The 23,448-nt window shown below is 46.5% G+C and overlaps 2 protein-coding genes across 3 annotated transcripts in view; both read right to left on the bottom strand.

Moving 5' to 3' along the window:
- Positions 1-364: 364 nt before the first annotated feature.
- CUNH22orf39 (chromosome unknown C22orf39 homolog) lies at positions 365-5,635 on the bottom strand. Its single transcript, XM_032269763.1, has 3 exons — positions 4,785-5,635; positions 4,481-4,648; positions 365-1,584 (listed from the first exon to the last, which is right to left on the bottom strand). Exons 1-3 carry the CDS (start codon positions 4,806-4,808, stop codon positions 1,459-1,461), a joined length of 318 nt encoding a protein of 105 aa, XP_032125654.1. The 5' UTR covers positions 4,809-5,635; the 3' UTR covers positions 365-1,458.
- A 2,380-nt stretch (positions 5,636-8,015) lies between these two features.
- UFD1 (ubiquitin recognition factor in ER associated degradation 1) overlaps positions 8,016-23,448 on the bottom strand; it is a 29,477-nt gene continuing 14,044 nt past the window's right edge. For both annotated transcript variants that reach the window (XM_032269780.1, XM_032269781.1), the window contains exons 7-12: positions 15,656-15,724; positions 14,492-14,557; positions 14,218-14,265; positions 13,341-13,429; positions 12,403-12,484; positions 8,016-8,140 (exon numbers count right to left, since the gene is read on the bottom strand). In XM_032269780.1, coding sequence (XP_032125671.1) covers positions 8,066-8,140; positions 12,403-12,484; positions 13,341-13,429; positions 14,218-14,265; positions 14,492-14,557; positions 15,656-15,724 — 429 coding nt within the window. In that variant the 3' untranslated portion in view covers positions 8,016-8,065. The remainder of the gene's footprint in view (positions 8,141-12,402; positions 12,485-13,340; positions 13,430-14,217; positions 14,266-14,491; positions 14,558-15,655; positions 15,725-23,448) is intronic.

Raw genomic sequence — 23,448 nt, forward strand, 5'->3', positions numbered from 1 at the left:
CTGACCTCAAGTGATCCACCTACCTCGGCCTCCCAAAGTGCTGGGATTACTGCAGACTGCAAATTCAGAGCCCCTTCCCTGTGTTTAAGAGTGAGAAAAACCTTGTAGATCTCTAGCAGTCTTCCTCTCTTCCCTCACTGGCTGGAAATGCTCATTATTAAACTAGCCACAGCCAGGCTGGAGGCACCCTGGTTGCCTTTGACACATCAATATTCCGCTGATGATGGGGGAATGCTGGCTCCTCTTTAGATGCTCCTGCTCTTGGGATCCCATGATCCTCCATGGGATCCGCCCTCCACCCACCACCACTGTTCGCAGACACAGAAAGGGGCTCTTAGGGAGCACAGGAGAAAACACACTCAAGCAGGGAAATACTATTCTTTAATGGACACTCTTCTGAAGTGATCGATTATTCTGCCCCAAAGAACAAATTAAAAGATGTTCAACTTGCTGCCTGTGTCCAGGAAGAGAGCAGGGAGGGTGCTGGGCACAGAGCCAGCCTAGCCCTCAGCATCACACAACAGGGCCTGCTGAGGATGCAAAACCATTCTTAGTAATAGACTTCTTTGAGAAACAGTGTTTTTGGTGGTTCATACATTTTAAAACACCTACAAGAGAGTAAGCATACAAAATTCTAAAACTGTCCAGGTACAACACTGTTATATATGAAATCTAACAAATGTGAATTTAATTTTCAGCTTCTATTTGAAATCAAATGAAATGGCTTTTTATACATTAACGACCAGGGAAACTTTGAGGGAAGGAGTCCTTAATTCTCATGTCTTGGGCTTGGATTTCTTAAGCTGAGTCCACAAACCCTCTTCATGCAAGGTTGTGTGTTCTGAAGCTGTGTGCCATTCCTTAAAAACCAGAGTCTCCAGGGGCCGACGAAGAAGAGCCTGCTGGTGCAGAGGGGCCAGGAAGCCCTGCATGCTTGGCATACCCGCCTGCACATGCAGTAGAACTAAGCGAGGGGCTGGAGCGCAGGGTGAGCACTCACAATGCTCACCAAATCAGGACGTGGCAGGCGGTTTCCCAACGACTAGCAAAGGGATTCACAGAGGCACAACTGTTTAGCTACCTCATTATGACCCACCTGTGCAGGGCTACCCTTCAGGAGTTTACCTGAGAACGCTAGACCTCAGGACCGCCATCTCCTATGCTACTGTGCCCAGCCTGACCTGGCTGCTCACAAGTACCTGCCATAATGCTTGGCCTCCTGGGAGCTCTGGAGGAGAGCAACTGTCCAGCAGAGCATCACAGTGTCAGGGCGCCTGGCATGCAGGTAAGGGGTGGGCAAGTAGGGCTAGCAATGTCCTGCTCCATGTTCCAAGCCCAGCAAGAGCTCACAGCGAGCCCCTACACTGTATAGGCTAGTCACAGTCCCCAGGGCTGTGCAACAGCAACTTGAAACAGACCGAGGGAGGAAGCTGCACAGGCCAATGGCAGGGGTGCTTGTCATTCATCCTTCTCCTGCGGCAGAGGGAGATGCCAGTCTGCAGGGGGACTCTGCCTCAGGGCCCACACCAGGATGTGCTTCCGTGCAGCCTGGACTCGTGCCCGCTCGCTCTCACAGAGGGATCGCTGTGCAAATGAGACTCTAGTCACTCCCCAGGGCTCCGAGCACCTCAAGACCCCTGTACCTCCCTTCTCATCACCCTCTGAAACACAGTTGGACAGGCAGGGGCCTATGGTACACACCACTCTGCAGCTCAGCTGCTTCCACCTGTTATACCTCGGTGATTGTTCCATATTAGCACACAGAGATCAGATGACTTTTTTTCCCACCAGCTACTGTGAAAAACTACTGAACGGATCATCCTAATTTGAGGAATATTAAAATATCTTCTCCTGGGTCTCAGGGCTCAATGGCTTCGGTTGACCTCGTGAGTTTGGGGCAGACTCACCTGCTGAAAATAAGCCTGGGAGTGCTGAGTGGAGAGGAGAGACGAGTCTGAAAGAGCAGCTGTGGGGAGCTGCAGGGAGGAGTATCGTAAGAAAGATGGGAGGAAGACAGGGAAGAAATACATGCCCAGGGTACCCTGGAAGGGTGGGAACAGTCAGACCACCCACCTGAGTGGTGCCACAAGTGCCACTCAACCCATCAGCTTCTCTTGGTTACTGTCTCCCAACACAGATACAGGGCAGTGTATCACAACACGAGTGACCTTTGCTGTGGGCCCTTGGTAGGTATCAGGTGCTGTGTGAGCCTCTTTATACAGATAATTTAATCTGTCTACGCGTCTGTCTTTGTTCAAGCTCTGTTGCCTCAAATAAAATATTTTGATCTTGTCTAGAAAGATATCAGAAATATAGCACAGAATATGAAAGATTCCCAAACGTCCATTCCCGGTGCAGCAGTTAACAGCTTCCCTTTCTGGTCCAAATTTTAGAGCCAACTTACGTTACCCTAATGATGGGAAAGTCTTCTGCCGGCTAGTCTACTTCCTACTTTTTGCATCCAACAATGCACTGTGGGCACCTTTCCATACCCAGCTAGATGACTGACCATTCTTTTCAAAGCGTATCCAGTATTTCACTTGGTGGAAAAAGCTATTTGATCAAATGTTATCTATTAGTGAAATTTAGGTTGTTTTCAGCTTTTGCAGTATCAAAAACATAATGAGCATTCTGAACTTTTAACCACTGTTACCCAATTACTTCCCTAGGATAAAGTTCCAGAAGTAAAACTTAAGGGTCAAAAGTTATGCATCTGACATAATCAGAACACCTGACACTCCCACCAACACTGCACAACAACCCAGAATTCTTCAAACCCCTATCAACACTTCCAAATTTCTGTTGGGCAAAACCTGCTCTTATTGTCATTTAGACTAATATACCTGACACCTGCTATTTGTTTTTTTCCTTTTTTTTTTTTTGAGCTGGAGCTTTACTCTGTCACCCAGGCTGAAGTGCAGTGGCGCCATCTCGGCTCATTGCATCCTCCACCTCCCAGGTTCAAGTAATTCTCCTGTCTCAGCCTGCCAAGTAGCTGGGATTACAGGCATGCACCACCATGCCTGGCTAATTTTTGTATTTTTAGTAGAGGTTTCGCCATGTTGCCAGGCTGGTCTTGAACTCCTGACCTCAGGTAATCTGCCCACCTTGGCCTCCCAAAGCGCTAGGATTACAGGTGTGAGCCACCATGCCCAGGCTTTTTAATCTTTTTTATTATTTTTATAAAGATGGAGTCTCACCATGTTGCCCATGGCTGGTCTCAAACTCCTGGGCTCAAGCGATCCTCTTGCCTTGGCCTCCTAAAGTGCTAAGATTACAGGTGCCCACCACCATGCCAGCTGGCTTTCTTTTTTAATGAATTGTTTCTTTGTGTCCTTTGTCCATTTTTTCATTCTGAAATAATCCCTGTATTTTGTATTGATATGTAAGAGCTCTTTATACACACACGCACATAAATATATATTAAAGTTATCAATCTCTTGCTATATAGGCTGTCAGCTTTCTCCCATTTTTTTGACCTTCACATATTATGGAATAGTCATCTCTTTTATATAGCAGTCTGGTTTCTACGTTAGTTTCTCTCTTTCAGATCACTGCATACACTTAACAATGCTGAAGTGTTAATCAGTCCTATTGATTCTGATTCTTGGGCACTCCCCATGAGCCTTGCACATTTTGGCTGGCTTCTCTCCATCGTCTCTCCCACAAGGGGTCCATCATAGCACTGTATTCTACAGTGTGGGTGCCAGGAGGGCAGAGACTCTTCTTATCACTCGTGCATCTCCAAAAGCTCCCAGTGTAGTACATATTTGATGGACGAATAAAAAACTAGAACCACCTCCTTACCGGTCTCTCTGCCCCTGTAATATACTCTTTATACCCTAGCAAACAGATTGAACTTTTTTTTTTTCTTCCCTGAGACAGGTCTCCCTCTGTTGCCCAGGCTGGTGTGCAGTGGTGCCACCATAGCTCACTGCAGCTTTGAACTCCTGGGCTTAGGCGATCCTCCCGCCTCATCCCCAGGTATCTGGGACCACAGGTGTACGCCACCACACTTTGCTAACAGACTGATCTTTTAAAGATATAAATCAAATTATGCTTCCCAGCACACTTTAAACTCCCTATCAAGGCCCACCAGGTCACTGGGGTACCGTTCTCCAACAATCCACCCGCCCTCTGCTCCAGGAACCCAGGCCTTCTCTGTTTCTCAGCGGTGTCTACTGGGGCTGGATGAAGGATGGCTCCTGGTCACACAGGACTCAGCGACATCAACTCCAGCACAGGCCAGCTAACGACCCTAACATTCGCTGCACTCTCCTCACAGGCCTTGTTAGTTAGTGCCCTCTGAAGGTCCTGCTGATATGCTAATTTACACAATCTCTCAACAGAAAGGAAGCAGGAGGAGGGTAGGGACCCCGACAGTCCTAGGCTCCGCGGCGGAGCCTGGGGCGTGGAGGGGTAGGGAAAGATGGGCCCTGCAAGGCGCTCCCGAGCGCCGCCCCGCTCCCTCCCGGCGCACCTGGGCCTCGGCGCTCCGGCGCTCCTCCCAGTCGCGGCAGCTGGCCAGGTCGCGCCGCCACTGTTCGCAGGCGGGCCGCTCGCCGTGGACGTAGTAGTGGTGCAGGAAGTGCCTGGCGCTGCGGCAGAGCTTCCACTCGGCGCGGTAGGCCTCGCAGGGGCGCGGCGGCTGCAGCAAGGGGCGACACCTGAGCTGGACCCGGCGGCCGCGCCCCATGCCCCACGCCCCACGCCCCACGCCCCGAGCCTGTCCTGTTCCCTCCCTCCGGTAAGCCCCGGTGGTCCCCGGCTCCGAGCACACTGACCTGCCAGCTGCTGCACTCGGCCATGTCTGGGCGACCTGCGCGCCAAGCCCGCCCCCTCAGTCCGCCAGCCAATGAAGAATGAAGAAATTGGCCATGGTGTTCAACTGACAGAACTAATGAGCACCGACGTGTTCAATTACATCCTCGCCCCGCCTCTTCGAGAAGCGCCAACACGCAGGACGAGCAGCCAATAGCAACAGAGAGCGGCTGCGGCGCGCGCAAGGCGGGGTAGCAGGTTAAGTCCGAGGTTAGGCCTGGCGCCTGCGGGGCCTGCGGGGCCAACGCGACAGCAGCCGTTCACCCCGGGCCGGGAGGGCATCCCGGGCCGCGCAGCCACCTTACGTCAGCCACCTCTAAAACTTCACGGCTCTGGCCAGTTCTTTTCAGCAGCTTTATGAGATTTTTTCAAATCTCAACAATCCGGTTTATTTTCAAAAGTTCATATTGAGCATCAAGTTGGGGCAGCGAACCTCCCAGGTCTACAGCTCCAGCGGTCCCACCTTAGCAACCGTCCACTTAGGATGGAGGTGAACGCGCAAAGTAACCGAGGTTGGTTGGGCATGACGTGTGTTGGGGCAGTGGTACATCTAGGGCTGGATACCCTCCCCAAGGAACGCAGGCTTGAAGTGGAGGCTGAGAAGATCGGAGCCCGGGCTACGGCCCGTCAAAGGCGGTGTGTAGCACGGGTAGGAGTGGGTTGGATATCTATAGGCTGTCTTCTAAGGGTGCAGGAGACATGGAACATTTACCTTATTTACTTTTCCAGACACGGTCTTGCCGTGTCACTCAGGCTGACCTGCAGTGGTGTGGCGTGATCATGGCTCACTGCAACCTTGAACTCCTGGACTCTAAATATCTGGGACCACAAGCATGCACTGCCTCACCAGGCTAATTTTTTTTTTTTTTTGGTAAAGATGGGGTCTTGCTGAGTTACCCAGGCTAGTTTGGCCTCGAGTGATCCTCTCACTTTGGCCTCCCAAAGTGCTAGGATTAGCACCCACCTGGCTGGAACATTTATACAAAGCAATGCACAAGAGGCAACAAAGGCAAAAGGAGGCTGGTGGGCTTGGACAAACGCCCTGCAATACCTATGCAGAGGTTCTCCCACTTCAGTGATACAAATCCTATACTGAGGAACCAGTTGCTGGGCAGTCGCAGGAATGACACTGGGACAGACTCCCTGGAGGTGGATCATAAAGCTGCAGTTTTACCAGGGGTCCTGCTGTTGAGGCAGCTGGCTCAAGGACCCAAGCCCAAAGAAGACATTGAGAGGAAGGCTGCAGGCCAGGGCGTAGGAGTAATGACCAGGATCAGTGCACCAACTGGCCCCACTGTGTCATTAAAATGCCCTGCAATGGAATCCATCCTGATCCAGGCAGGGGAGTGTGCCTCCAGCAAAGGACCAGGCGTTTCACTGCATATGCAGCAGGTGTTGCTTAGTAAAGACAGAAACCCAGAGCCAGAGGTACTGTAACATTCTTCATTATGCATGAAATGACAAGTTTGTTAGCTGATGTGATCCTGCAGATGAATCTACCCACCAAGGAGGGTTTCTTCTTCTGCTAGTAAAACTAAGACCTTGTCACTAGGTCAGGTAAGTCCCCACAGTGCTCACACCTTCCAAAACCACACCTGTTTCCAGTGGTGATGGTTTGTGCCACAGGCCAAGTCCTGAACATCATGACGCTCAGACACTCTTCACTGAAGATGTGGACAGACCCTGGAGCCACCACCCTCTCCTCTCTGGAGTGTTGGAGGAGCCCTGACCAGAACAGGACCCCCATGCCTAGAAGTAGGGTGAGCCCTGGCTCATGGGGGACCCTGCTGGGCTTGGCCATTGCCACCTAGGGATCAGGCAGCCTTGTTTCTTCCTACTTTCTCCAGGAGAAGAGAAAACTTTTCTAATGGTGAGATGGAGCACAGGGCACCTGCCATCAGGCCTTCCTTCGGTCCTGGTCAGAGGCCCAACCACCAGTCTGTCTTAGTACCTAATCAAACATTTAGATTTAGGCTTTAGATATTGCCTGTTTTTACTTGAGATTCTTGACTTAGAATTATTCCCAATGGGGCCAGGTGCAGTGGCTCATGGGAACAAATTAAAAATAATCAGATTAGCATGTCAAAAGATCTCACGTTATAGAAAGTGAAGATCTAAGACCAAATAAATACTGATCAAAAATAAAGACAGGCCAGCAGAGGCTTGGATGATTTAATAAATTAAAATTGGGAGTGGGGGAGTAGGATAGAAGGAAAAAGAGGAACATCTCTTTAGCATTTGTTCATTCTAACATTCACTTGTTTGCTTCTCTATGGAGTTGTTTCACTATGAACAGGTTCACTAAGGAGCCACTTATGTCCATATGAAATGAGAATAAAAGTGCAAACTCTTTCAGATCAAGTTCTTCTGAGAAGTGGTGCTTTTGATTTTTTTTTTTTTTTTTTTTTTTTTTTGAGACGGAGTTTCGCTCTTGTTACCCAGGCTGGAGTGCAATGGCGCAATCTCGGCTCACCGCAACCTCCGCCTCCCGGGTTCAGGCAATTCTCCTGCCCCAGCCTCCTGAGTCGCTGGGATTACAGGCACGCGCCACCATGCCCAGCTAATTTTTTGTATTTTTAGTAGAGATGGGGTTTCACCATGTTGACCAGGATGGTCTCGATCTCTTGACTTCGTGATCCACCCACCTCGGCCTCCCAAAGTGCTGGGATTACAGGCTTGAGCCACCGCGCCCGGCTGAGAAGTGGTGCTTTTGAAAAAAAATATGTAAAATAAAAATAGAAACATTCTTTGTCAAATACTTAAATTGAAGTCACAGTAGTGGCACAGCCACTATTTATAGAACACATGTCTATTTAAACCCTTTTTTAGGCCAAAGACTGACACCTATGCAACTGACCTAGGAAAAGAAAAGTGAAGAAAGAGAAAGAACACTTCATGTTACAATTCAATCACCACCATTGGTTTTGACAGAATTAGGGACTCAGAATTGCTCCTACCGAGGAGTGGGAGTCCCCCTCAAGCTCAAAAGCATGAAGAGGTAAGGAGGCAGCTGCCTATAGGCCCTCAGGGACAGCTCCTTCTTCTTCCCCCGAATCAAGCATACAACTACAAAGTCCTGCTGCTCCACTTCCAAGTCAAACTTGGTAATTCTTAGGTAACTCTATATAAATCTTAAGTAACAGCATTCTCTGATGAGGCTCGTCCCTGCCAGTGCCAGTAACTAAAAGCCAAGATGTTGCAAATTGATTATTTTATTATTTTCCAATCAGCCAACAGTCCTCACTTAGGGCTTTCTTCCCTTTTTACGCAATGACTGTCCTTCTCCAGAGAAAGCGACGAATCTGCCTCCAGCTTCATCCTAGGTATGAAGAGAAGATACTATTTTCAGAAACTCCCTGGAGGTTTACAATAAATACCTTACTCTGTGGACTCGTACCATCCACATTACTCATAAGAAATGTCTCAGGCTGGGCACGGCAGCTGACACCTGTAATCCCAGCACTTTGGGAGGCCAAGGTGGGAGGACTGCTTGAACCCCGGAGTTCAAGACCAGCCTGGGCAACATAGTGAGACCCCATCTCTACCAAAAATAGCTGGGTGTGATATGTGCCTATGGTCCCAGCTACTTGGGAAGCTGAGACGGGAGGATGGTTTGAGCCAGGGCTGTAGTGAGCTATGATTATGCCACTGCACTCCAGCCCAGATGGCAAAGCAACAGGGCAAGACCCTGCCTCAAAAAAAAAAAAAAATATTATCTGTAAGTTCACCACCCAAAGACAACATATCAGGTCACTTTTCTGTACATGCTTATAGAAACTGTTTTCCCACTTAATTCTGATGTCTCATGCCAATGAACTTCCTATCTAGTATACTCCCAAGGCTACAGAGCTGAATTCTGTAGAAAAGAATTCCATCACATAAGACAGCCAGTTTTCTACCAGTGGACATTGCTGTGGTAAGCAGCTTAATGTGTTTGCGCTCTGATTTTTTTTTAAGAGTTCAAATTCCTGGGTCAAAGTGTATACACATGTAATCCCAGCTACTCAGGAGGCTGAGGCAGAGTTTCACTCTTGTTACCCAGGCTGGAGTGCAATGGCGCGATCTCGGCTCACCGCAACCTCCGCCTCCTGGGTTCAGGCAATTCTCCTGCCTCAGCCTCCTCAGTAGCTGGGATTACAGGCACGCACCACCATGCCCAGCTAATTTTTTGTATTTTTGGTAGAGACGGGGTTTCACCATATTGACCAGGATGGTCTCGATCTCTTGACCTGGTGATCCACCCGCCTCGGCCTCCCAAAGTGTTGGGATTACAGGCTTGAGCCACCGCGCCCGGCCTGTGTAAACATTTTTAATGCTTTTAACATATAGAGACCAACCAGCCCTCAGAAACATTTTACTAAGCTATTCTTCCAACAACAGAAAGAGGACTTGCGTTTTTCCAAGACTTTAAAAACAGCACATATTTTTTTCACATGCTTTTGTTGCTAGTCAGTCTGAGGAATTATCTTGACTTTTCCTTAGGAAGAAGTCGATTCTGCAATGTTCAACACACATCCCTGCACCTGACTCCCCACCAACTGCATGTCATACCTGGAGTAGAACACCGTTTAGTATTTATGTGGTGACATTCATGTAAATTTGAGTCACAGCTGCATTTAGTCTTCCTCTGCTGCACAGCCTTCCATTTATCCTGGTGTCAATAACTGTGTTTGGCTTCTTTCTCTATACATTCAATCACAGCCTGCATCACATGGAGTTCATCTGTTTTGACAAAGCTGTGTCTCCTGGGCCTTCACCCTGCTGTACCTGGACTGGCCTTTCTTTAGGTGCCGTGCATGGTAGTGGGGGCTCCTTATTTCCTGGATTCTATGACTTTCTTATTTCTACCTTATTCTTTCATTTTAGTGAGGGACAACTTCTAGGAGCTTCCTGAGAAAAGATGCATGAAGAGAGTATCTTGTGAGATCCTTTTTTCTACTCTATATTTCATTGATAGGCTGGTTGGTATGTTATTCTGCTAGGGCTGCCATATAAAATGCTACAGATAGGGTGCTCAAACAACAGAAATTTATTGCTCATAGTTTTGGAGGCTAGAAGTGAAAGAGCAAGGTGTCAGCAAGTTTGGTTTCCTCTGAGGCATTTTTCCTTGACTTGCAGATGGATGTCTTCTTGCTCTGTCCTCACATGGCCCTTCCTGTGTCCAAATTTCCTCTTCTTAAAAGGACACCAGATTGAATTACAGCCAACTCTTATAGTCTCATTTTAACTTAATTGCTTCTTTCAATGGCCCTATCTGAGTTACTGGGCTTCAACACAGAAACACTGGAGGGACACAATCCAGCTCCTAAGAGCTGGTACAGAATTTTAGTTTGGGAAAAATATCCCCTCAGAATCTTGAGGATATTGCTCCACTATCTTCTAGTTTCCTCTATATGTCCTGCTAAGACGAAGTCTCTGTTTTTGGGAGACAAGGTCTTAGTGTTACCCAGGCTGGAGTGCAATGGTGGTATCTCAGCTCACAGCAGCCTCCACCCAGGCTCAAGTGATGCTCCCAACCCAGCCTCGAAGTAGCTGAGACTAAAGGTTTGTGCCACCATGCTCAGCTAATTTTTAAAATTTTCTGTAGAGACGGTGTCTCCCTATATTGCCCAGGCTGGTCTCAAACTTCTGGGCTCAAATGATCTTCCTGCCTCATCTTCCCAAAGTGTTGGGATTACAGGCATGAGCCATGGTACCTGGCTAATGATGTCCTTGATCCGTGGTGATGCCTCTGTTCCTCTCCAGAAGCTTTAAGATCTTTCTTTGCCTCAAAGTGGGGCTATTTTTATTCATTTTGCTAGAACTCACTGGACCCTTCAAATCTGCAAACTTGTGCCCATCTTTGGGAAAACTATTTCCCTGATGATTTCTGCTCCTTTGGTTTCTCTGGTTGTTCTTCCCACAACTCCTCTATTATTTAATGTTGAAATGGGAAGGTTTCTGACTGTGGCCTTCACTTCAGAGGTAGTAGTCTAGAGACCTACTGTGATGCCTTTTCCAGAAGTAGAGCCTCAGCCTTCTGGGTGGGGGAAGGAGGATGATGCAGTTCTAACTGCTTAGTAACAGAAGTCTGTCTTTAGTTCCTTCTTTCCAGAGGTACCTTTTGGGAATTCTACAATCTACATACAATCTAGACAGAGCTGCTTCTAGACTTTCTATGGTCTACTAAGTTACCCTGGCTTCCAAAGCCTTTTCGTTGCCTCCTCTTCGTTGATCTTACCTCATGATATTTTGCCACAGCCTTAGTGGGGCTGCAGGATGAAGTACAGCTAATATGTTTTCAATCCCATCTTTAAACATAAACTTCTTAAATACATATTTATGGTCAAACGGGCCTGCTGTGTCCACCAGCCTTTCCCACCTTCTGTAAATTTGCAACAGTTGGGTCACAGTCAGCCTGGAGGATGTTCCATGATGAGGCCTTAGGTCTGAATCAGGTACTGGCTTTTAGTGAGAAAGGCAGCCTGTAGCTGGTGAAGCCTGGACAGTGCCTGAAGGAGGAGCTGGAGGATGAGGTCTGATTGGCCACTACGTTAGCTCCTCTGAGCCTGGAAGGTCCCAGTGATGTGTCAATTTGAACAGAGCCCAGAAGTGGTTGTGAGTAGGACAAGGTGTACAAACTGCACAGTGGTCTCTGTTCTCAAACACCCCAAGTGCTAGAAAGAAGAGTTTAGTAATAAGGATGGGATAGGGATAGGTCCTATGTAGCAAATGGTCCTCTGCCCTACTCCTGGATCCTCAAGGGTCCAATCCTTTGAGAAAAAGAACCAGGAAACCAATGGGTCTGAAGCACTGGTTTTCTAGAAATCCCCATCACACAGCGGTGACTGCATTGTAGTTGCTGGGCCTGGCTGCAAGCCCGCAAAGTGCCCATGTCTACAGGATGCTCAGCCCTTGCCATCCTGTCCCTCCGCCACTCTGCTCAGCTAGAAGGTGCTGCCTATATTTGAAGTTCAAGTTGGAAGATGAAGCCCACCCAGGCCACACAGTTCTGCGATAAGAGCCTGAAGTTGGCTCTAGAGCAAGACAGAGCTCCTGACCCCCATGCTGCAAGTCCTCTTTCATACATCCCACACCATCTCTACAGGAAAAAAAAAAAAAAAAAAACAGGACACCAGGGAGCAGAGGGACCCCAGGAAAGGGAAAACATAACAGACACCCTGATGTAGTTTGGCTGTGTCCCCACCCAAATTTCATCCTGAATTCCCATGTCTTATGGGAGGGACCCAGTGGGAGGTAATTGAGTCATGAAGGTGGGTCTTTCCCATGCTGTTCTTGTGATAGTGATCTGACGGTTTTACAAGGAGGTGTTTCCCTGCACAAGCTCTCTCTCTGCCTGCCACCATCCATGTTAAGACATGACTTACTCCTCCTTGCCTTCTGCCATGGTTGTAAGGCCTCCCCAGCCATGTGGAACTGTAAGTCCATTAAACCTCTTTCTTTTGTAAATTGCCCAGTCTTGGGTATGTCTTTATCAGCAGCGTGAAAATGGATAATACACACCCCTACTCAGAATGGCAAGAACCTTTGTCATCACTGGCAAATAAAACTTCTCATTACCAACCAAGGAAATACACTCACCTCTTCAACCTTTTTGACAAGGGGACGTGAATTTCTGATGAAAGTTATCTTACCAAGTTTAAACTCATAATTGGGAATTCCTCTGTAAGAAGAGAGACAAAGAGAAATGTTATTTCCAGGAAAAAAGGACTAAAATTCATTTTTCACAGTCCAAAGGAATGCAGAAAACATGGTGCTGTACCCCACCTGGACCCTTTGGTGCTTCCTGGCATCCTCCCAGGAGGGAAGCAGAAGATAACTGGGTTCCTGGTTGATATCAACATTGGGTATAAGGCCAGGGACTTTAGGCTCTGGACCTGCCTATGGAGAGGGGTCATCTGAAGAATTGGGAAGACCTCACTGTCTCTGTCCTGAGCTTCACAGAACCCCCTGAGGCAGTAAAACTCTTACTCCAGTATTATTCTGATTTCACACACATAATAGACAACTGACACACCTCAGGCCTGCCTCTGCCATGACGACCACCAGAGGAAGGGTCTGCTGTAGGTCCATAGACCCAGCAACAGAAGTACATCTAACTGAGGTAGCGCTTCAGGAAACTGTCAGGGGAACTGAGATGATGTGACCTGATTAATAATTCAAAGTCACAAAACACGAAAACCAAGCAGATCATAAATAGAGACGAGAAAGGTTTTGAGTAGGAGACAGATCTGATCAGATGCACATCTTAGGAAAGCCACTGGGGGCAAGAAGAGGCTGAACTGGAGGTATGGAGAGAGGCTGGACCACAGTGGTACTGGCAGTGGCAGTGTATGGAAGGAGGGACACGTTATGCTCCAACCCACCAACGAAAGCAGGTAATGGTTTTAGTCCTCTGGGAGCCTGCTGACCCAGGCTTTGTCTCGAGAACTAGGGTGAAGCTGTCTGATCCCAGGAGGGTGGCACAGATCCTTCTTGGACAACGACAAAGCACCTGAGCAGAGCCAGGACAGACCCACCTTTTAATATCTCCTGGTTTGATTGGGGAGGGGCTGGGCTCCACCCCTTTCTTCTTTCCATCCAGTCTATTGCCAGAGCCCGAGAAGGCCTAGACAGGAAGCAGGAGAGTCATATAATGAGCCCAACAGTGAGCACAGATGTGTCCTTTGCTCGGAGATCACTGTAGGGATGTGAGCTAGGAGTGCTGCACAAAACCCCTCAGGACTGAAGCCCTCACCCCTCAGCTACTGGAGTGCTGGCAGCTGAGAACTCTGCCCAGTTCCTCGGGGGCACCCACGAGCTGAAGACAGCCACCTGGCCAAGAGCAGCCAGCAGTCAGTGTTGGTTTGAAAGGCTTCACCCCTGCCTTTGCAGGGCCACCCAGTTAAAGCTGTATGGGTGGGCCAAGGCCACTATTGTGACTGCCCCATAGCTCAGGTTCCCATCATTCTGCCCTCTGCTGCCGTCTGGCACCTCCTGCCACCTCCACCTATTTCCCAGGGAGCCTTGCCAGTGGTTATGCTAAGGGTCATGTTTGCAACCTACATGGTACAGGCAAAGAAAAAAGGAAACATGATTTACAAGAGAGAGAAAGCAAATGTATTATTTGGTGAACCTAGGGCAAGAGTATATGTCTACTGTACTATTTAAACTCTTCGGTAGGTTAGAAATTCTTAAAAAGCTGGGCTGCCTTATGGAGCTGTTGGGAAGATTCCCAGAGAGTGGATATAAAAGGGTTTGGTAACTGAGCAAGTGGCAGATTTGCATGTGCACAGGTACCCAGAGACCCAGCCCCTGATGATGTTCATCGAGCAACACGGAGAAAAGCTTGAGTGAGTATCCTAATTCCAAGGCACAGAGGACACGGCAACATAAGTCAAGTGGTCTGGTACTCACACGGAAGCCCAGCTCTCCAGCATAGCCACTGTGGTCAGCTTCACCTTCCTGACAGGGAGAGAAAGAAAAACAGGTGAGCTCCTCAGCAGGGACACCCAGCTTCCCTCCCGCCACCCCCACCCCCCAGGCTAGGATGTCCCCCAGAAGCATGGCTGGAAGGGAAGCAGAAGTCATGACTACACCAACACTAGCAGAGGCCACCCATGAGCTGCTGCCAGAAACTCACAAAGCAGCATGCAGCAGGAGAGCAAAGGACACTGGGGATAACACTTACTGTCGACTCCTCATGCTGGGATTGTCTTTCAGGTTCTTTGTAGCCCAGGGGAGCGTCAAAGTCCACCTGTGTTTCCAGGATTTTAAAAGTAAAATATTGAGACATGGCCACCTTTGGCTTTATCTTTTTTGTTTTTAATTGAGACAACTGTAGATTCACGTGTAGTTGTAAAAAATAATACAGAAAGATGCCTTGTACACTTGCACAGTTTTCCCAGCGGTAGCATCTTACAGAATTAAAGTTTTGCTGCTAGGATATCAACACTGGCACAACCCACCATTCTTATTCAGATTTCCCCAGTTTTACATGTTTTTATGTGCATTTTTAGTTCTATACAATTTAATCACTGTGTAGGGCCATGTATGCACCACGGTTGAGATGTGGAACGGTTTCACCACCACTAGGATTGCCCATGTTGTCTTTTTATAACAATACCCAGCTGTCTCCCAGCCCCCTCTGCCAGCCCTAACCCCTGGCAACCACTAGTCTGTCTTCCATTTCTAAAGTTCTGTTACTTCAAGGACGCTATACAGGTATTGATCGACTGACCACCTATGCAACTTACGACCATTCGACTTTACGACCACAATTGCTAGCCACAACTGCTCCGCGTCTGGCAGCGCAAACGTTGCCCAGCTGGGCGTACGACAGTGCGGACCAGCTTCCGGCGGCACTACCATCTCCGCGTGCACCATTTCAACTGTACATATAGCCTACTCAACTTACGACCAAATCGTGTTACGACCGGTCCGCAGTCCCGACTGTGGTCGTAAGTCGAGCACTAGCTGTATAATAAAGTAACTTTTGGTGATTGGCCTTTTTTGCTCAGCAGTATTCCCTAGTAATACAACCAGGATGCGGTGTGCATCAGCACTTTATTCCTACTCAGAAGGCTGAGTACGCTTTCTTAGCTCTTAAGAATATTCACTCCTCAACAGGTCAGAGCAGACCATGGCAGCACTGGCAGCAAACTCTGTTGCCCCAACCGGCCTGTAGATAGATTGGTCACAGTTTCCTAATGATGTTCTGACAGCATCCTCCTCCTCTTTACCCAAAGAGTCCCAAGGGCTGTTTGATGCCCTCCTGACGCCCTGGCCTGCAGTGGTCACCAACTGCCCATCCTTCCAGGGCCCAAGCTCACTGTAACTTGACAGAGCCACTCACATTCATGTCACATTCAATGATGGACACTGCCTTGTCGGGTTTGGTCTCCATCACACGCAGTTCGTAGATCTGTGGGGCAAACAGAGAAATCAGTTGGGTGGTTTCCTGGCAGCACTGGAGCGTCACTGTCCATGTTACTCTAGCTCTACTGGCTCCTACGAACGACACATCATTCACACCTGTGACACAACCCACAGCTGCACTTCTTGCTGTGACAACAATGTCATAGGGGATAGGCTGCCCTATGCCCATCGCTGAAGAGATGTTGTTCTCCAGATGTGGTTAAAATTAGACAAGGTAGTTATACAGCAAACTGCAAAAGACACCAACAACATTTAACCCAGAAAGTTCACTACTTCTGGAACTTTATCGTTTATTTTATTAATTTTTAGACTCTTGCTCTATCACCCAAGCTCGAGTGCAGTGGCACAATCTCAGCTCACTGCAACCTCCACCTCCTGGGTTCAAGTAATTCTCCTGCCTCAGCATCCCAAGTAGCTGGGACTATAGGTGTGCACCACCATGCCTGGCTAATTTTTGTATTGTAGAGATGGGGTTTCACCATGTTGGCCTGGCTGGTCTCAAAGTCCTGACCTCAGGTGATCTGCCCACCTCAGCCACCCAAAGAGCTGGGATTACAGACGGGAGCCACCGCGCTTAGCCTTGGAAATTTATTGTAAGAAAATAACTAGCTAAGTACCCAATGAGAAAATTCTAAGAATCCTCATACCAATGTCACTAATACTAGTATACAGATGCTCCTTGACTTACGATGAAACCAAGTCCCATAAACCCATCCTCAGTTGAAAATGCATTCATACTCCTAACTTACCAGACAAGACAGTGCAGCCTGCCTTAAACCATCCAATAAAAAGATTTTATAATAAAATGTTGAATAACTCATGTAATTTATTGAATACGGTACTGAAGATAAAAAACAGAATGGTTGTATAGGTATTCAAAATATGGCTGAAGGTATATCATGTCTGCATCATCATAAAGTTGAAAAATTCTAGAACCATGGTCAGGGACTGTCTGTATACTCAAAATGCAGCTGAATTATATTTGTTTTCATATAAATTTATAGCTATACAATGGTATAATATGCAACTAACAGGAAAAAAATTTTAAAACCAGTCATGTTGCTTGTGTCTAAGATGACCTTGCATATATAAAAAACGCACATAAAAAATGTCCAGAAGGATAGAAATTAAAAGTGGTGCTATCTACTTTTTCCTGCATCATTTCAGCTTCTTTGCTTTTATCTAAAATGTCTTGCTTTTTTTTTTTGAGATGGAGTCTTCGCGCTGTTGCCCAGGCTGGAGTGCAATGGCACGATCTTGGCTCACCATAACCTCCACCTCCCGGGTTCAAGTGATTCTCCTGCCTCAGCCTCCCAAGTAGCTGGGACAGTAGGTGTGTGTCAACATACCAGGCTAATTTTTGTATTTTTAGTAGAGACGGGGTTTCACTATGTTGGCCAGGCCGGTCTTGAACTCCTGATCTTGTGATCTGCCTGCTTCAGCCTCCCAAAGTGCTGGGATTACAGGCATGAGCCACCACGCCCAGCCAGTATGTCTTGCTTTTACCATCATTTTAAACAGTCTGGATAGTTCCTCCATTAAAAAAAAAAAAAAAAAAAACCCTAAGCAGGGTCATATCTACTTTTAAAAGTATCATAAGTTTTGAATAGACAAGGAACGAAAAAGGATCTGTCATTGTGTGGATATACTTCCATTTATCCACTCAGCATCTGGCCTGTTCCCAATCATTTTGCTATGTTAATGACCCTACTATGAACATTCAAACATGTCTCCTAGGGCTCGGCTCATGCTTCACTATAGTTTTCATATTGCAGGCCACAGCCAATCAGTGGGTCATAAAACCAACCGGGCTGTAAGCAGAACTGAAAAGAAAAGAATTGGGCCGGGCGCGGTGGCTCACACCTGTAATCCCAGCACTTTGGGAGGCCAAGGCAGGCGGGTCACGAGGTCAAGAAATCAAGACTATCCTGGCCAACATGGTGAAACCCCATCTCTACTAAAAAAAAAAAAAAAAAATACAAAAATAAGCTGGGCATGGTGGCACGCACCTGTAGTCCCAGCTACTCAGGAGGCTGAGGCAGGAGAATTGTTTGAATCCAGGAGGTGGAGGTTGCAGTGAGCCCAGATCGCGCCACTGCACTCCAGCCTGGCGCCTGGCGACAGAGCGAAACTGTCTCAAAAAAAAAAAGAAAAAAAAAGAATTGGAAGACAGAACACTAGAAATACCAGAATATATTGCAATTAGTAAAGATACCTGTGACATTTTCCATTTACTTCTATGTACTGGTATAATATTACACACATTTTTTTTTTTCAACTATGGGACCACTTTTCTAGGTTGGGGCTCCTCAAACTACCCGAGAAGACCTAGTTTTTAAAAATGTGCAGTCTGCTGGACTGCCACGTGGTCCTCCTGCACAGAAGCAGGACACAACCCACACAAGACCCTAAGAGCTCACCAGGACAAGGACTGGTTGTGTAGCCATGTGTGGAGGTTACAGCAATGCCAAATTACTGTAAGTTTCTAAAGATTCACTTTTGATTCCTGCTTCCCCCAGGCCTTGGCAACCACCATTCTTTCTTTTTTTTTCCTTGAGTCAGGGTCTTGCTCTGTCCCCAGGCTGAAGTGCAGTGCCATGACTATGGCTCACGGCAGACTTAACTGATCCTCCCGCCTTAGCCTCCTGAACAGCTGGAACCACATCTAGCGCATGCCACCATACCCAGCTTATTTTAAATTTTTTTCTATTAATTTTTTTGTAGTGACAGGATCTCAGTATGTTACCCAGGCTACCCTCAAACTCCTGGGCTCAAACAATCCTCCAGCCTTGGCCTCCATGCTGGGATGCCAGATGTGAGCCACTGTGCCCAGGTGATTCTACTTTCTGTCTCCATGAATTTGACTACTCTAGGTACCTCATGTAAGTGGAATCATGGTATTTGTCTGTCTGAGTCTGGTTTATTTCACTAAGCAGAATGCTTATCCATGTGGTAGCATGTGTCAGAATTCCCCTTCTTTTTAAAGTGTATAATATTCCATTGTAGGCCAGGCTAGGTGGCTCACACCTGCAATTCCAGCACTTTGGGAGGCTGCGCTGGGTGGATCACCTGTGGTCCGGAGTTTGAGAACAGCCTGACCAACATGAAGAAACCCCATCTCTACTAAAAATACAAAAAAAAAAAAAAAAAAAACAAATTAGCCGGGCGTGGTAATGCATACCTGTAATCCCAGCTACTTGGGTGGCTGAGGCAGGAGAATCGCTTGAACCCAGGAGGTGGAGGTTGTAGCGAGCTGAGATCCGCCATTGCACTCCAGCCTGGGCAACAAGAGCGACACTCCATCTCAAAAAAAAAAAAAAGAAAAATTCCATTGTGTGTGTATTATCCACTCATCTGCAATTTATTTTTGACTGTGGTGTGAGTTAGGAACTCAATTTGTTTTTTCATCTTAGGAATGGTCAATATCCCAGATTCCCCAACTCCAGTATCTCCTTTGCCTGGTGACGTCAATGCTGCCTCAGTGGTGGACCAAGGTTCTTTGTATATAAGGCTTTGTTCCACTGGCCTACTTGTCTACTCTAGCACCAGCATCATATGACATCTTAACTACTGGAGCTTTATTACACTTAACTGCCATATAGAATCTTCCTTATATATGACTAGATTCTTCTGTCAATATTTTATCTACAATCTATAAATCTGTGTCAAGTGACAATGATCTGTAATTTACCTTTCTCCTATTATACTTGCCTGGTTTTGGTGATCAAGGTTATACAGACCTCAGAGAATGAGTTGGAGAATATTTTTTCTTTCTATATTCTTTGAATATCCAAGAGCAATTTATTTCTTGAATATGAGGAAGAACTTGCATATATAACCATCTGGGCCTAGGTTTCCTGGATTAAGATTTTTCATATTCAATTATTTGACTGTCTATACAATTATTTAGGCTATTTTTTTCTTAGTCAAATTTCAATTATACTTTTTTCTGGGAAAGAATTTATCAAGTTGTGTCATTTCTTAGTATAAAAATTTTTCATAGTCGTTTTATCTTTTAAGATATCTGATTTTATGCTTTTGTTTTTTTTTTTTTTTTTTTTTTTTTTTTGAGACGGAGTCTCACTCTGTTGATAGGCTGGAGTGCAGTGGCGCGATCTTGGCTCACTGCAACCTCCTCCTCCCAGGTTCAAGCAGTTCTCCTGCCTCAGCCTCCAGAGTAGCAGGGATTACAGATGTGCACCACCATGCCCAGCTAATTTTTGTATTTTTAGTAGAGACAGGGTTTCACCATGCTGGCAGGATGGTCTTGATCTCCTGACCTCATGATCTGCCCACCTTGGCCTCCCAAAGTGCTGAGATTACAGGCATGTACCACCGTATCCGGCCTATACTGTTTTTAAACATTCAATATGTATGTACACTTTTCAGGGTTTGCTTTTTTTTGAGGCAAAGTCTTGCTTTATCACCTAGGCTACCGTGCACTGGCATGGTCACTGTTCACTTTAACCTCTGCCTCCCAAACTCAAGCGATCCTCCCACCTCAGCCTCCCAAGTAGCTGGGACTACAGGTACACACCACCATGCCCAACTAATTGTTGTATTTCGTAGAGATGGGGTTTTGCCATGTTGCCCAATCTGGTCTTGAACTCCTGGACTTAAGTGATCCGCCTACCTCAGCCTCCCAAAATGCTGGGATTACAGGTGTGAGCCACTGCACCCAGCTTCAGTTATCTTTTTTATTACTTTATTGAACTGTAAACAGAGAACACTTTAATTCTAAACAACTCTCTCAGGAGAGTAGGCGGTGGCTCATGCCTATAATCCCAGCACTTTGGGAAGCTGAGGTGGGTGGATCATTTGAGGTCAGAAGTTCAAGACCAGCCTGGCCAACAAGCGAAACCCCATCTCTACTAAAAATACAAAATTAGCTGCATGTGGTAGCACATGCCTGTAGTCCCACCTACTCAGGAGGCTGAGACAGGAGAATCGCTTGAACCTGTGAGGGGGAGGCTACAGGGAGCCGAGATCACGCCACTGCACTCCAGCCTGGGTAAGACACAGCGTGACTCTGTCTCAAAAAAAAAAAAAAAAAAGAGTGAGTCTAAAGACTCACTCTTTTCCAATGTTTTGGATGTCATTTTTAAGCCTCATACATTAAACATTATTACTGCTTTATATGGCAACATTTAACTTGGCTTCATATTTGTCAATTTATTTATTCCATATTCCTTCTTGCTTTCCTTCTAGGATAATGCTTATTCCTAAAGTACATGCTTTTAAAATTCCATTGGTAAATAACCTCTCTCAGATTTGGTTCAGCTGAAAATATTTTTACTTTGCCCTTATTCTTTAAGGAAGGTTTTGATGATACCCACTTGATTCTGGCTGTAACTGTTGTTATTCAAAGGCCTGCTTGCTGTTCTTCTATAGGTACTGTGTTTTCTCCCTGCTTACCTCTCTGTATTTGGTATTTTCTACCTATAGCTTATTCTGTTTGTTTTTTTTTTGTTTTTTGTTTTTTGTTTTTTTTTTTTTTGAGACGGAGTTCCGCTCCTGTTACCCAGACTGGAGTGCAATGGCGCGATCTCGGCTCACCGCAACCTCCGCCTCCTGGGTTCAGGCAATTCTCCTGCCTCAGCCTCCTGAGTAGCTGGGATTACAGGCACGCACCACCATGCCCAGCTAATTTTTGGTAGTTTTAGTAGAGACGGGGTTTCACCTTGTTGACCAGGATGGTCTTGATCTCTTGACCTCGTGATCCACCCGCCTCGGCCTCCCAAAGTGCTGGGATTACAGGCTTGAGCCACCGCGCCCGGCTATTCTGTTTGTTATACATTATTAACTTCCTGTAATGTTGGGCTGACCACCAATTCTAAATCAATTTCAGTTACCATCTCTTCGGATTATTACAATTCCTCCATTCTTTCCTACAGAGATAGCAATGGGCATGTTTGACCTTCTCAGTGTCTTCAACAAATGTTCCAGTTCCTTGCTCCTCTATGTGAAATTCTGCTACTTCTTCAGATCTTTCATTAAGTCTTTTATAGCTGTTGTTTAACATTTTGTGTTTCAAATCTTTCTGGTTATTTCTGATAGCCTTTTGTTGCTTGCTATTATAATTCCATTTTTAAAAAATATCTTTGTTTTGTATCTAATTATTTTACATTTGTATCTAGAAATTCTAACACTGATTTCCTTAGGGATCTAATTTTTATTGTCTCTGCTTTGTATGTCTGGTGGTTTAATTATGCATTCTTGTTTGCTTATTCAATTCACAGCAACTCCAAAGGCTTAAACTGCACTGCTTTTTCCAGAGAGGATCTGAGTTTATTTCTTCTGAGACAAGGACAATACCCTCCTCTGTGTTTATTTTACTGCTTTTAAGGGTACCAGTTCAACCCCAATCTCCAATTCAGATCTCCCACTAGAGCACCGATAGGGCTATAGGCCTTCAGGGCAACCTGCTGAGTCTTTAAAATCCTCTATAAGCACAACAGTACCTTCATCAGAAGGGCCCATCAACAGTATCTCGTTTTCCATACTTCTAAAAGTGGAAGTTCAAACCTGTGTTTCAATTTTACGCAACTCTATATAATCTACCCTCCCTTACAGTGCAAAGTATCAGTACCTGTACTATCCTTTATCGTCAGTTTAAGAGTTATATTTAGTATTACTACCTTAACATTAAAACAATAACATTAAACTGCCTATAATTAATTTTAAAAGCTTAGCGTATTCAGTTAAGATAAACGATACCTAAAATGTGCCCCACAAAGCTAAAGGCAACAAGAGTATTTATTAGTTTATTAAAAGGAAAAAAAGAAAGTGTGATTCGAAACCCACAAAACTGAAAAATATGGATTATCAGTATCAGATGCCTCAAATACAAGGAAACTGCCAGAGAATAAACTGGATCCCTGCACTGACACCAAGGAAGTAACGGCCAAACCACAGGCAGCTATGACACCGCTGTCAAGGCCCAGTCTCTGAGGGAACCAGAGAGTGCTGTGAAGGAGCTAAGTGCCAGCTTCAGGGAAAGCCCAGCCAAACCAGGCTGCCGTCACTCCTGAACACTAAGGCCAGCTCTGGCAGCAGTTCTGTGGGAGGGTCAACTGTCAACAGCTACAGTGAACAGGGGTACTCATATTACTGTGCTCCACACCAGGATTGCCAACTATTACATCCTCCCTCAGACATGTTCCCATAGTTAATGGGAAAGTGAATGCCACTTGAACTTTGGAGGAAGTCCTGTCATTTCACTTTACAGTTAGTTGTCTAGACCCAGAAACCTAAACAGCATAAAATCATGGATGAAAATAGAGGCATTCAGACCTGATAGACTTGTGTCAGAAAGGTCAAGCCCAGAGGAGCTGCTAAGGGAAAATGGAAGCTGAAGAAAACAGGAGGAAGAGGAAGAGGATGTGGGCTCCCAGGAGGAGAGATGAGCCCAGGAGGTGTTGTCCTAAGGCAGAGGCAGGCTCTGCTTCTCAGATGCCACATAGCACTTGACCCCACTGCAGGGCCTGTCTGCTTCTGTGGGACAGGAATCCCAAAGACAAGGACCCAGCGGGCTGTTTCTGTGTCTCCACAGCCACGCAAAGGGCTTAGCTCAGATTAGAGGTACAGTGGGGACCTTTCAAACCAAGATAGAACCAGCAGGCTTACCACCAAGGTAAACAGTGGTATGACTAATAAGTCTATCAGTGTTCCTCTGTAAATGCAATCTATCCTCAAAACAGAGTCACCAAA

This window comes from Sapajus apella, unplaced genomic scaffold (genome assembly GCF_009761245.1).
Source record: "Sapajus apella isolate SASKATOON/1434 unplaced genomic scaffold, GSC_monkey_1.0 scaffold198, whole genome shotgun sequence".
Taxonomy (NCBI): domain Eukaryota; kingdom Metazoa; phylum Chordata; class Mammalia; order Primates; family Cebidae; genus Sapajus; species Sapajus apella.

Coding starts and splice junctions, on each gene's coding strand:
- CUNH22orf39 (XM_032269763.1), bottom strand. CDS start 4,808: ATGGCCGAGTGCAGCAGCTGGCAG. Junction 4,649..4,784: donor CCGAGTGCAGCAGCTGGCAG/GTCAGTGTGCTC, acceptor CCCTTGCTGCAG/CCGCCGCGCCCCTGCGAGGC. Junction 1,585..4,480: donor GCCGGAGCGCCGAGGCCCAG/GTGCGCCGGGAG, acceptor TCATTTGCACAG/CGATCCCTCTGTGAGAGCGA.